This window comes from Panthera onca, chromosome C2 (genome assembly GCF_046562875.1).
Source record: "Panthera onca isolate mPanOnc1 chromosome C2, mPanOnc1 haplotype 2, whole genome shotgun sequence".
Lineage (NCBI taxonomy): Eukaryota > Metazoa > Chordata > Mammalia > Carnivora > Felidae > Panthera > Panthera onca.
Window position 1 is genome coordinate 98279816 of NC_138347.1, and position 14060 is coordinate 98293875.

General features: G+C 40.3%; 1 protein-coding gene across 1 annotated transcript in view; it reads left to right on the forward strand.

Moving 5' to 3' along the window:
• Positions 1-14060, forward strand: part of WDR49 (WD repeat domain 49) — a 145848-nt gene that overhangs the window by 73666 nt on the left and 58122 nt on the right. The window contains exons 8-9 of the mRNA XM_081790111.1: positions 6278-6442; positions 10075-10196. Of these exons, the coding sequence (XP_081646237.1) occupies positions 6278-6442; positions 10075-10196 (287 nt within the window). The remainder of the gene's footprint in view (positions 1-6277; positions 6443-10074; positions 10197-14060) is intronic.

Genomic DNA, 14060 nt, shown 5'->3' on the forward strand with positions numbered 1-14060 from the left:
AGCTTCACATAGGCTTCCCAGTTGTTCCCCACCCTTATATCCCACAGGAAGGCTAGAGCCAGCTAGAATTTGGTATTTTCCTTCCTCAGGTCAGTTGAGTGCTGATAAACCCCCAGCAGGTGAGGCCCTGGTTAAGTAGTTTCCCTCCAGCGCAGACCTTGTTAAGAGGAACAGAATTACTCTAATGTATTTTGAAATCTTTTCTTTGCTTCTGCCCCTGCCGGAAGCAGGAGGGGGTTTTTCTCCAAAATTACAGCAAAAACCTTGTCGATATCCTCAAAATAAAGCTCATAAAATTGTGGGGCCCCCCTATGACTGGCTCCCCCTGGAATTTTTAGCTCTCAGACTCGTCCACTTAGAGCCTCCAGCAATTCGTCAATTACGGTTCTTGTTTTTCTATCTCAGCACTGTTTCCCGTGGAGTTTCGGTTCACGAGTTCCTGCTCTGGTAAATTGTTATTTTGTCTATTTGCCTGTTGATATCTCCAGTTCTGGGGGATAGCAATTTGCCCTCATTTCTATTATTGATCCGGGAAGGGTTGTTGATTTTTGAATTTGTTTGGCTTTTTACTTATTGTTAGGGTGGATGACTTCTGAGCAGGCAGAACTGGAACCTTGGAAGTCCAATCTCAACTGCTTTTTGAAGTAGTGTTTTCTCAGCTATTTGTTTAGAATGAGGGAAGTGGTGAGGTTTTAGTCAGAGTTCCCAATACTTTGTATTGAGCAAGTGATTTTTAACTTCTTTAAACAAGAGTTTTCTTATCTATAAAATAGGGATTATAATACCTCCCTTGTAGATGTTCTGACAAAGGACAAAGGATATTCCATATAAACACACATGGAACAAAGCAGGAGTAAAAGCTAAGTAAATATTAGCCAAAAAAGAGAAAGTGGTATTTTTCTGTCACCTAGTTCCTGGGGATGCCTGGTGATTTGGAAAGTGTTTTGAATGCCTATGTAAGGTGGTCACAGCCTGCTGCCCCTCCCCTCACTCACACTAAGCCTACCTCCTTGCTAGTCCTTGAATGTGCCGAGGGCACTTTACCTCAGGGCCTTTGCACTGCTGTTTCCTTTGCCTGGAACTTTCTTCACTTAGGTATCTGTGTGGCTTCCTCCTTTACCTCAGTCATGTCTTTCTTCAAATGATTCTTCAGGGAGGCTTTCTCTGAGCCCCCAGCTTTGCATTCACTCCCAGTTATTTCTTCCTCCTTCTCAGTTTTATTTTTCTCCATAATGCTTATCACCACTAGCCATATATTTTTATTTTATTTTGTTTTCTCATCTGGTTGCGTCTTTTCCTCCACTAAATATAAGGGCAGGGATTGTTTACTGCTGAATCCCCAACACCTAAATCCCGGGTCTTCCATATTGTAGGGGTTCAGTAAACTCGAGGAATGAATTTGAAAGAGCAAATTACAAGTTACTCTACAAGAGGTAATAAATAAGATTTATAAATCGAGAATGGCTGCCTTAAAATATTTGAATCCTCTTCCGTACCAGGACTTAGATATTATCATTCCCCTCGCCTCACTACTTACAGAGATGTAACTTCTAAGAGATTTGATGCACAATAGAAATAAAGGAGGTACCCTGCTTTATATTATGGGGCCTCAAACAGGACTGACTGAAAATAGAACTATAAACAGCAATTAAATCAAATGTCCTCACCCCTTGGTAGCCAGCGATATCTGCTGCTGTAATTTTTGATTTCCCTTCCCGCTTAGACCTAGGACTTGGAATGCATGGAGAGACAACTAAAATGCCTACTGCTGTTGGAATATAAGAAGACAATTAAGGGACATGGATACAACCTCGTATCTCCTAGAATTGCCTCATTGGCTGTGACAGCTTCAGATGAGAGAGACAAAAAGACCCATATATTCCTAAATGGTTATTAGCTTGGGTACATAAGGTGGAGAACAACGATTTGCTCTGAAACCCACTCGCACCGGAGTGAAGTTCTTAGGGTAGTGTCATTTCTGCCCTGCATACTGCCGGGGCCCTGCTGCGTCCTCGTCGCTTGAGGTCTCATCTGATAAGAAGCAGCCAGGAATGAACCAAAAACTTCATGAGATTTGGTATCATCAAAATCCGGCCTGTAAATACGATGCCAATACTTATTCCTGGGCTTTATTACTGAGAAAATCAGCTTGCTAAAAATAAAGTCCTCACCGTCCCGTAGTCAAACACTTCCTTCACCTGCCAAGTGATGTTAAGTGCACTCCTCTCTCACCAAACTTTGAAAGTCTTTTCGCCTGTCTTGCTATTCTTGTATTCTGAGATTGTCATAGTGACAGCAGAGTCTGGTTAATCCTGGTAGGATGTTTGTGACACAGTCAGTCCTTGTTTTTCAGCACATTGTTTTCCTGGAGGTTGCAGACTGCCATAAAATGAAATCCGACTGGCTATATACTCTTGCCATTATTGATTCTGATTTCATGAAAAATCATTCAATGAGCAGAGAAAGGTGCTGAAAACTGATGAATAGCGTTGGGGCTCAGCCAGGTGGGCAGCGGAGGGAGAGTTTTGCTGCAAGTAGCAAAGTGTGAAAGTTACTAATTCCTCATTGAATGTCTACAGCAGATAAAAGTGGTGTGGTTGCTGATTAGATGCTTTGTGACGTGGACGATGCCAGTCTCGGACAAGTGGGCAAGCCTTCTCCTTGAACATGGTCACATTTTACTTTGCTTTTTTTGTTTTGTGTTGTTTTGTTCTTATCAGGGAATGCCCATCATTTAGTATGGAAATGCCTAACATGTAAGTGGTCAATAAATACTTTCTGAATAGAAATAATAAAACCCTTCACAACCTTTAACCTTTTCTTAAAACGCCATCAAAATTTTCACTCATGCTTGGAAAATTGTATGTTTTCATGGTTTTGTTTTTGATGAATGCAATTGAAATTCATAGGTAATTACGTGAAAAATTCACAAATCTGATCTAATTTGAAATTTCAGTGTACATCTACAATCTGGCTTCTAAAATTGTAATTGTCTATATTCGCTGTCATGGTTGAAAGAAAGAAAGACATTAAATATTTTTGAACTAGTTTGGATATGAAAAGTGATATCACCTAAAATAGAGAGTCAGACAAATAAAGCTTAACTAGAATAGTAACACTAGTTAACTTTTACGGCTTATTTATTGTATGCCATGCACTATGCTAAATGCTTTATAAATATTAGTTTAGTTAAACCTTTTAAAAATGGTTTGAGGCAGTTACTATGATTCTCCCTGGTTTATAAGTGAAGGAACTGAAGCTTAGAGAGGTTAAGTAATGAGCCCAAGGTCAAACAATTGACCTCCAAACTTAGGCATCCTAGCTTCAGACCTGGTGCTCTCGACCCCCATGTGTATTGCACACAGCAAAGCGGACAGAAACACAGTCAGTTAATCTCGAATGGTAATTGAAGAGGTAGGTCACATTGTTTCAAGATTCAGGCCATTTGTCCTAGAAACCATGCTGTTGTTTCACAACGGTGATGAAATATTTAAGCTACTTTTGATTTCATGAGAGAAAATGTGTAACATACATATAGTTTTACATCATTTAAGAAGTTGTTTGATTCAGAGTCGCAGTTTGTAATTTCAGGGGAAAAAGGCTGTAAGAGATCATGTGCTCACGATCAGTTCTCTGCTGAGCACAAATGTTGCTAAATGGTGGCCCTTTTTTTTCCTGTCTCTTTTCTCCTTTTTACCTCTGAACTGCTGTTTCAGGTGAACATCTCTTGCCTGGACTATGACAGAAGTCCCCAGATGGTCTTCCTACACCCCCAGCTTGTTCTCCACATCGTTGCCAGGAGTACCTTCACAAACCGACCAACAAAAAATGCTGTATCACTCTCGCCCTCACCAAGAACAGTGATTGCTGTTGATTTTGAGGCATACATTCCACTTGACAGTCTCTTGCAAGCTAAGGCCCCTACCTAGTCATTTATACACATGACTCATTATTCTCTAACATTGCTCTTTTCAAACATTTTAATTGCAGTTTAGCTGACATACAGTGTCATGTGAGTTTCAGGTGTACAGTCTAGGGTTTCAACGTTTCCACACATCACCTGGTGCTCATCACGGCAAGTGCACTCCTTAATCTCCATCACCTGTCTCACCCACCCTTCCACCCCCTTCCCCTCTGCTCACCATTGGACTAGTCTCCCTGGTTAAGATCTCCAGCACAGCTCAGTAGGAATTTCAGTACCAGTCAGAATTTCAGTACCAGTCACCAGCTTGCTTCTTCACCTCGTATCCCACCATCTATCTCCTCCTCTGCGCACTCTGGCTCCATGACACTTAGTATTGCTTCTCATGCATAGAATACTGCCTAAGTTCTCTCTTCTAACCACACTCTTAATTATCTGGAATACCATGCTACAATAGAGAAGGCCTGATGATGTGTCTGTCATAGATAGCCCATGATTCAAACCTCATTATGTAGGCTTGGGAATGGTGCTTAGCTGATTAGAATCTCAATTTCGTCCCTAGTAGAATGAGGGCACTAACATTATTTACAGCGTTTTTAGAAAGATTAAGTGAGATACGCAGTGTAAAGGGCTTGGCATCCAATAAATGCATGTTCCTATCTTCAATCCCACATTGACCATCCTCACCTTTTATTCCCCATCCCCCATCCCAGCAAGTGGATTTTGGGTTTTCCTCTCTGTGCCTCTGCAACAACCAGGGGAGAGACCTCTAAACCTGTAGTTTTGTTTGGCATTTGTCTGTGTCTTGTCTGTTCTGTCTACGCCAATAGTGCTCAACCCAGGGTGCACACTTCAGGAACCCGAGAAGCTCTTTAAAAAATGCTCCTTCCTTAGTTCAGTTACAGCAGAGTCTCTGATCTGGTACACAGGCATGGTTTGTAAAGTTCCTCAGGTGATTTTTGTGTTCAAGCCTAGGCTGTAGATTCCTTCAGAGCAGGGATTCATTGGTGATCCCTGCTGTTCTCACGGAGCTGGGCACAGAGTGGATATTCAGTGCTTGCCAACAAAACGAATGAAAGCATGCATGTGTGATGGCCAGCTCTCGAGGCTTCTGAATATACATTTGATACATTTTAATAACCTGTGTAATTATAAAAATGGGATACTCAAATTGACATATTATTGTCACACTTAACATTTATACCATGGTAATCGATATCTATGAAGACAAAAACATGCCAGAAGTTCTCTCAAAGTCTACCTGTTACTTCAGGCCCCTTCCTATCTACCTATTTGTGTGTTCAGTGTTGTCCATTTGGTTTTCATTCTTTTGGGTCTCAAAATCATATGGGTGAGATGATTTTTTAAAATGTGTATTTATTTATATTAGAGAGAGAGAGAAAGCATGAACACAAGTGGGGGAGGGGCAGAGAAAGAGAGAGAGAGAATCCCAAGCAGGCTCCACACTGTCAGTGCAGAGCCCTCCACAGGGCTCAAACCCATGACCTGTGAGATCACAACCTGAACCAAAGTTGGACACATAACCTATTGAGCCACCCAGGCGCCCCTGGGTGAGGTGACTCTAACGTCTTAAAGGGTGCCTAAATACCTAGCGCTGAAATTAGCAGGTGGCTTGCCACTATAAAATTTCCCATTGTCGGGCTACTATATGTGGTCCCATCCCTTCTAGCATTTGCTTTGTTGCCTTCCTCTTGGGGTGTATATTGCAGACTTAGATTTAATCCTCCTGTGTTCTTTGTCTTTAGCAAGTCATGAATAATTGTGTTTCACTGTAGACATATATGCAGCACCTTGAGAAAGGAGGAAGAAAGGGACTAATGGCTTTGAAAGTGATAGCTCTAGCATTTTGTTAAAATTAACTCCCCTCCCCCCCCCCCCCCCCCCCCCGATAATGTTGGGTAGCACTTTCTTTTCTGAATGCTAAACGGAAGCTGGTGCGTAGTAAAATGCTTCTTTTCATATAGTAAATAGTGTGGGAGCACCGTGACTTAAAATCAGCTTTGTCACTTAAATGCAGAAGATTTTAAAGTTTATTTTCAATAGGACTCGATTTCAGTATGGCCTCTAGACAGTAAGCTGAAGGGTGGGTAAAAGAAGCAGAGTCCTATCTTTTCTGGTAAAGAGACTCATGACTGCATTACCTCAGTTCTAGCTGAAGAATTCAAATGTTACCAGCTTAACAAAGAGAAAGTAAGTATGTTACAAATGCGCCTCTAACTATGGCGGTGGATGGATCTCAGTAGTGGAAATTCACAGATTAGATATTTTTATTGAAATAAAAATGGTGGCTTCTGGGACTGTATTTAATTTCTTTACAATGTTATTTTCTCTTAGGTAATCAGCTGTGATGAGGGGTCTACTGTTGCCTTCTGGATGATAGACACTGGGCAGAAAATCAAACAGTTTACTGGTTGCCATGGCAATGCAGAAATCAGCACTATGGCCCTTGATGCAAATGAGACACGGCTTTTGACTGGCAGCACAGATGGGACCGTAAAGGTGAGAACACAGTGATGCTTTCTATCCACATATGAGGAGGCTAAAATACTATGTGAAGAGACACAGCTATAGCTATATTTGTTTCTGCCTTTTTGGCCATGCAAGAGGAAAGACAAGACAAGATTAGAAGAGTTAAATAACCCATACCATCTAATAACAAAGCTGTTAGGGAAAAAAAAAAGCCTCAGTGGAAAAATGAATAAATGATTTCTCTGAATAAATTATTTAGAATAAAAACACAACTTGGCATACTTATTTCAGAAAGCCTTTCTCAGAGTTCTGGATAGAGGACTACTTTGGGGAATAAGAAGTCTGAATAATTTTCCTATGCTTCAGCTAATGTCCCTAGTTTTCTTCTTAGTTTGTAAAATGAGAAATCAGTGCAACCAAGAAAACTTGTTAAAATGGCACAGATGCAAATTTGGGGGCAAATGAATATTTCAAAATCAACCCATGTTATAATTTGCACGTTTATGTGAAGGCAAGTGAGACAGTGAAGACGGATAGTAGAAAGAACAATCACTATCTTATTTATTATCATCCTAAACCTACAGTATTTAATACTTCCACTTTTATTATTTTATAGCTATTACTAATTTCTGTTGGGAGATGAGAGCTATTATACTTTGAAAAATGAACAAATTTTCATGCAAAGCTTAGATATTTGCTATCTGCAATCATGCCTACCAGTGAATCTTCTCTGCCCCCCTCAGCTCTGAGACTAATGACAATCTTTGATTGGAGATGGCTTGTGACACTTTGAGGCAACAGAAGGCAGTTTCCCAGAATAAGCTTTGAATAGTTCTCAACTTCTGTCATAACTGGAATGAGAAGGGTATTAATTAGGTGTATCTTCCATGGTGGGGTGTATGTTGCATGCCGGTAGCCTGCCAACGGGTTAACGGAAGGTTATCTGGATATGTACGTGGAACATGATGGAAGTTGGCGTTCAGGGGATTCTAGGGTGGCACCTGTCAATGTGAGGGAGGTGCTATGGCAGGCTGCAATGAGAATTTCTGAAAATCAACAGAGCTGGGCCTCTGGGAAGGTTAACAGCATGAGGTTAGGGACTGAGAGCTTGGGTTTAAGTAATCTAGTTTACGGGACTACTGGAAAGGCGTTGGGAAGGTAATGGGACAATTCCAACCCCAATAGTCAAGGTGGAATAAACAAGAACAAGTGAAACTGGAGTGTCAGACAGGCTTAGGTAAAAGGAACAAGTGAGTAGCCCACTTACTAGTCCCAGGGTATGAGACTGAACTGAGAACTGAAATGAATAGATGAGGTTTCTTTCACCCCTGTCTTGGAAAGTAACCAACTACACAGTCCAGAGTAGGGCAAACTTACAAACCTACAGGGGTGCTAAGAGCTTGCAGACAGTCCCAGCTAAAGGACTTAATAGGACTTGGGGACAGTCAGATCTTCGCGATACCTATGTGTGGGTGTTATTTTAGGTGGGCTTGGTAGGAGCCATGTTGAGAGGACAATGAAGTGACATGGGTGAAGAGCACCCTTCAACATTTCAGCTCAAGCCCTGCATCTTAGAAGGCTTAATGTGAATTCAGTAGTATAATCACAGCTTTTGAAAGTACATTTATCTTTATCATAATAACAGAATTCTGAAATTTGGCAACCTCTATGTAGGATGCATAAATCAGAGTTGAGCTACTGTGGACATATTCTATGAAGAGACAGGAATCAATGACATTTTCCAATCTCATTTATAATTTAGAATCCAAAACCAGTACCTATGTCATCAAAGATTTAAAAGTATTGCCCTATTTATCATGGTTTTGAAGTGTCTGATTTTTAATTAATTAGTGTTTTGAATAATTAATGTATGCATACAGTAAAACTTGAAATATCAAAGAGTTATACAGTGAAAAGAAAGTCTCTTTCTCACCTCCCTTATAGCTACCACTGTTAATGGTTTCTCACGCATCCTTCTAGCCCAGGAGCACCACTTGTTTCTCAGTGGCAGCCCAGTATATACAAAGTTCTGCATTTTGCATATTGTCTTGGACCTTGACATTGTTATTAACAATGTAGTTAACTTTTATTGCATACTTACTAACAGCCAGGCACTGTTGTAAGCACTTTATACATACACACCCCTTTACACACGCACACCCCTACACTCCCCACATCTATATATCTATATAGTTGGTATTATTATTATGCCACTTTTACAGAGGAGGACACTAAAGCCCAAGGAGATAAAGCAAATTGCTTAACGTTTCATAGCTGGTCCAGTTTGGGCAGAGCTTAGAAATATGGAAATGACGTATTCGTCTTAATGGCTGCATTATATGCTACTGTATAGATATTCCATATTCTGATTGTTTTAGCCCCTTATTTTTTGTTTTTTGTTTTTAATTTTTTTTTAATGTTTATTCATTTTTGAGAGACAGAGAGAGACAGATCATGAGTGGGGAAGGGGCAGAGAGAGGGAGACACAGAATCTGAAACAGGCTCCAGGCTCTGAGCTGTCAGCACAGATCCCGACGCAGGGCTGGAACTCACAAACTGCGAGATCCTGACCTGAGCTGAAGTCGGACCCTCAACCGACTGAGCCACCCAGGCCCTCTGCTTAGTCCCTTGTTAATGAGCAACTAGGTTGATTCAGGTCTTTAGCTTTTATAAACAGTGCCTCAAGAAGAGCCTTCAAGGCTGCCTGGGTGGCTCAGTCAGTTAAGCATCAGACTTCAGTTCAGGTCGTGATCTCACGGTCCGTGAGTTTAAGCCCCACATCGGGCTCTCTGCTGTCAGCATGGAGCCTGCTTTGGATCCTCTGTCCCCCTCTCTCTCTGCCCCTCCTCTGTTCATTCTCTCTGTCTAAAAATAAATAAATGAACTTGAAAAAAAGAATCTTAAAAAAAAAAAAGAATAGCCTTTAAAACATGTCATTTCCCACATCTAAGTGTCTCTGTGAGACAGTTTCCTAGAAGTTGAATTTTTAATTCAAAGGGTATATGCAATTTAATTTTCATACTGCCAGCTTGGTCTTTGTGTATGAGGCACCAGCAATGTTTCATAGCAAGGCTTAGTTTTAACTGCTGGTGATGTTCTGTTGTAAAGTGTCCCCATTGGGCCTGGGTCCTGACCCACTGCCTGAGGAAGTAAACTCAAGAGTTCTTCTCCTCTGTAGGACTGGGTCTGGCATCCACTAACAATAGGACATTTTACTGGGAGCAGATGGGAAACCTATACATAAGGACTGTATTTCAGGCTCTGTATTAGATGCTTAATCCTCCAAGTGTCCCAGAGGAGTAAGCTTCCTGTGTCATAAATGAGGAAACTGAAATTTAGAGAACCATGATCTCAACACTCCAAAATGTAGCTCTAAGTGATTTTGTAGTGTCCCCCTTAAAAATACATACTAACTAATAGCTTTTGAGTCAACCATTATTAGAATAGACGGGTAGGGTTACAAGTAGAATTATAAATATAATGGGTAAATTTAAATGGTGAGAGGATTTTCTTTAATTATTGCATACCTTAAGTGAATCAACCCTAGTCCAGAATATAAACACAAAAGCTTAAACAAATCTGATTACCCTGTGTCGTTTTACTCACTGAAGAAGACATTTTCTTTTCTTGTCTCAAAGGTGATTTAAAATTTTCTCTTAAAGGTATGGGACTTCAATGGACACTGTCACCACACCCTAAATGTTGGGCAAGAGGGAGCTGTGGATATTTCACAGATTCTGGTTCTTAAGAAGACAATACTGGTTACAGGCTGGGAGAGGTATGAGACGCTTCATGCAAAACCGTGGGAAGGCAGAAGGAGAGTGTTTTTATTTGGATCAAAATCTGAAAGATCAGACAACATAGAAACCTTGACTGATTCTGAGTCATTAACTTGCTGGTGACCTTGGTGAATGAAACCGTTTGGATTGACTGAGTGCTTAGGGCTAAAACATCATAAGATCATGGCATTAGAAGGCTTTCTTCTGGCTTTTGGAATCTTTTTCTTTAACCATTCCAGACAAGGCCCTAATACCCCTTCCTGAGTATTAACTCCAAAAGTTTCCTAAATTTTATAGTCCATAAATTCCTAAAGTATAAATTATATTCTTTCAACTATCAAGGAAACTCATTTCTTCTTCTCTCGTTACTTATTTTAAATTGCAGCAAGGAGGGAGATAGGCTGCTGAATTGTGTTAGCACTTGCTTCATATCAGGGCAGAGAGGGCTTTCACAGCCTGCTTACTGTTCTCAAAGAGCAATTCTCCCATTTCATTAGAAGGAAAATTACTTTTCTTTCCTTTTCTCCTGAGAGAACTAAGGGATCATAAACAGGACCTTTTCTGTGGCATTGTATAAGCACTAGGAAAATTAAAGTGTGATATTTTCTGAAAAAATATTGTCCATAAATTCAACAGTTCACAAAATATGGCTCTAATAGGTAATTTGCCCCACATTTTCACTATGGAATTTTGATCTTCATGATTTGAAGCCAGGATTAAAATCAGATTTTATACCTAGAAAACTAACGGTATATAGTTGGGGATTTTTATCAATCACATGAAAGGCTTTTTCTTCTAATGCAAATATGCATGTGCAGATGAGAAAACATAATGCCACTTACAGCTTAGTTTTCAGGGGTAGTCTGACTCTAAGGAAAGAAAGTATAATCCACGTTACTCCACTTGATATTAAGAATTAATTCAATAATCTTCACCTTTGAAAGACAAGGCTTCTTCACATCTTGGAACAGTCACGATCCATTAATGACTTTTCTCTTAACAGACTTTTGCCTGATTATTCCTTTTGGGCTGTGGCAGTAAATAAGTTTAATTCTCAAATATTATGGTATGGTAGATGTAAAGTATATAGCTGATCCAACTTAAATTTTGAACATAACAAAAAAAATTTAAAATTTATTAAGTGTAAGTCAAAACTTTGGAGGTACTGTTTTCTTAATTATAATTTTTAGATATCCATAGTTAGAAATTTGTATCAAAAGTAAGGTTTCTTTGATTGCTTGCGCAGGTTAGTTTTAAAAGATTAAATGAGTAGAGTCCTCTAAAAGTGGCCTAAAAGAACACCTGGGGTGCCTGGCTGGCTCAGTCCATAGAGCATATGAGTCTTGATATCTGAGTTGTGAGTTCAAGCCCCACACTGGGCATTGAACTTACTTAAAAAAAAAAAAAAAAGTAGGCACCTGGGTGGCTCAGTTGGTTAAGTGTCTAACTCTTGATTTTGGCTCAGGTCATGATCTGACAGTTCCTGAGATTGAGCCCTATGTCAGGCTCTATGCTGACAGTGTGGAGACTGCTTGGGATTCTCTCTCTCTCTCTCTCTCTCTCTCTCTCTCTCTCTTTCTCTCTCTCTCCCCCTCTCCCCCTCTCCCCTCCACTCTCTCTCCCCTCCACTCTCTCTCCCCCACCCACCCTGCTTGCATGCTTGTGCGTGTGTGCTCTCTCTTACTCTCTCTCAAAAATAAATGAATAAACTTAAAAAAAAAAAGAAAGACAGACAGAAAGAAAAAGGAACACTTGATGTTCTGATCTCTCTCGGCGGGTTACTTTTTTTTAATCTCAGAGAGGGAGATGTGGACAGACTGAGGTAGGAGGAACATTTGCCACTCCCTCTATCTTTCCCCAGCTTTTTCATTTTCTGCAAAGTTGTCAAGACTTGGATCCCTTAGTTGGAACTGAAAGTTGAAGGACTGCATTCTCAATTGTGTTATTTCACTTTTATATTGGTAGATTTAAAAGTTTATTTCCTAAGTCAAAGGCCTTAGGTTAGGATACATATTACTGGACTTTGACAGGTTCCTTTATATCAGGAGGTATTTAACAAAGGAGGCAAGTGGACAGGTCAACTGTTGGGGTACAGTTGGGGGGAGGATGGTCCACTGAGCCAACTCCTTGACAGTTTAGTGATTAGAGAAGAAACAACTGGATGATTGACAGTTTATTAAGCTTTCTCTTTTTAACGCTTATTTATTTATTTTGAGAGAGAGAGAGAGACAGCAAGCAAGTGGTAGAGAGGGGCAGAGGGAGAGAGAGAATCTCAAGCAGACTCCACACTCAGCACAGATCCCAACACAGGGCTCAATCCCATGACCCAGGGATCATGGCCTGAGCCAAAATCAAGACTCAGATGCTCAACCGACTGAGCCACCCAGGCGCCCCATTAAGCTTTCTTTAAACCTAGAGAGAGGCGGCTCGAATTAAGCTGTAGCTTTAATTTAGGCTCTATCTAACTAAAGAGATTGGTTTATAATCTTGCCCAGGATAGGATAGATATTACATTTATTGACTGAGGTACCTAAATATGCATCTGATTTATTTTATTTATAGTGCTTTCTAGCATTAGGCCCTTTACATGTATTATCTGCCTTAGTCCTGAGCTTCATTTGAAAGGTAGGCAATATTTTGTAGATGTCTCAATCTCTATCTTCAGGTTTTAGCTCTCTAAGCTCACTTACCCATTTGCTTTCTGGACACGTCTGACTGCAATCTCAAATTCAACATATTGTAAACTGAATTTATTATTTGTTCCCCTCCTCACAACCTGCTTTGCTCTCTTGGCTTCAGAGCTTTGGTTACCAGCCAGAGACCTGAACATCCACCTTGGTTCTTCCTTCTCACTCAGCTTCACAACCAAGTAGTCTTACCTGTTTTATATTCTAAACATTTCTCAAACCTGTCCCCATTTCAACTACAACTGTATAATTCAGAGCGTCATTTCTACCTGATGAATGTCACAGCCCTTCCTCTAGTGATACCGCCTTGTTCTTAGGTTCTGCACATTTTAGCTATAATTATTTCTTTCTACAATGCATTCCATCGATGTCACTTCCTTGTTTAACACCTTTCAGAGTGTCTACAAAATAATTTGAAGCCCCCTCTAGCCTGGGCCTATTCTTAGTTTCATTCTTACCCATTCTCACCTCAAATAGGAATGTGCTATCAGGGCACTCCAGGTAAACCATACTTTTCCACACCTCCTTGCCTTTATTCTCTCCCCTTCTTTAGAAATCCTTCCCCAAACATTGTTCATAGGGCTGACGTTTATTCCTGCTTCAGGTCTTTGTTCATTTATCTTCTCCGTCAGGACATCTCTTTTTACTCCCAGGGTGGAAATACGCCCCCTATTTGTCTGTGCTGTTTAGCTTCCTATACTTTATTTAACATCGGACTGGATTATAACATATAATGTGTGTGCGTGCGCACGCGCGCGCGCGCCCGCGCATGCGCGTTTAGTGTCTGGTTCTTAGTAGATGCTCAATGATATGTGTTGAATGACTTAATTAATATTTATTAAGTAGACCGGAAATCTGAGAACTAGAGAGATCAATTATTCGTGGTCACACTCTGAATAAGAAGCAAGCAGGATAGTTATTCAAATCTATTCTCTCTTCATGATAAACCAGGAATCTAAGTATTACCAGTCCTTTTGTACAAGGGAGAGAATGAGGCTTGAAGAGGTTGGGTAGCCTGGTCAATGTTACAAAGTAGTAGACAGCTGAATTGGAACTCCATGTCAAAGTCCATGCTCTTTCCACCATTCCTGAGTTACAAATGGAGTCATTAAATCCTAGAACAACTATATTCTCTTAAATAATCTGATTGAATAGGTTGGTTATGTCAATCAAAGCTAATGA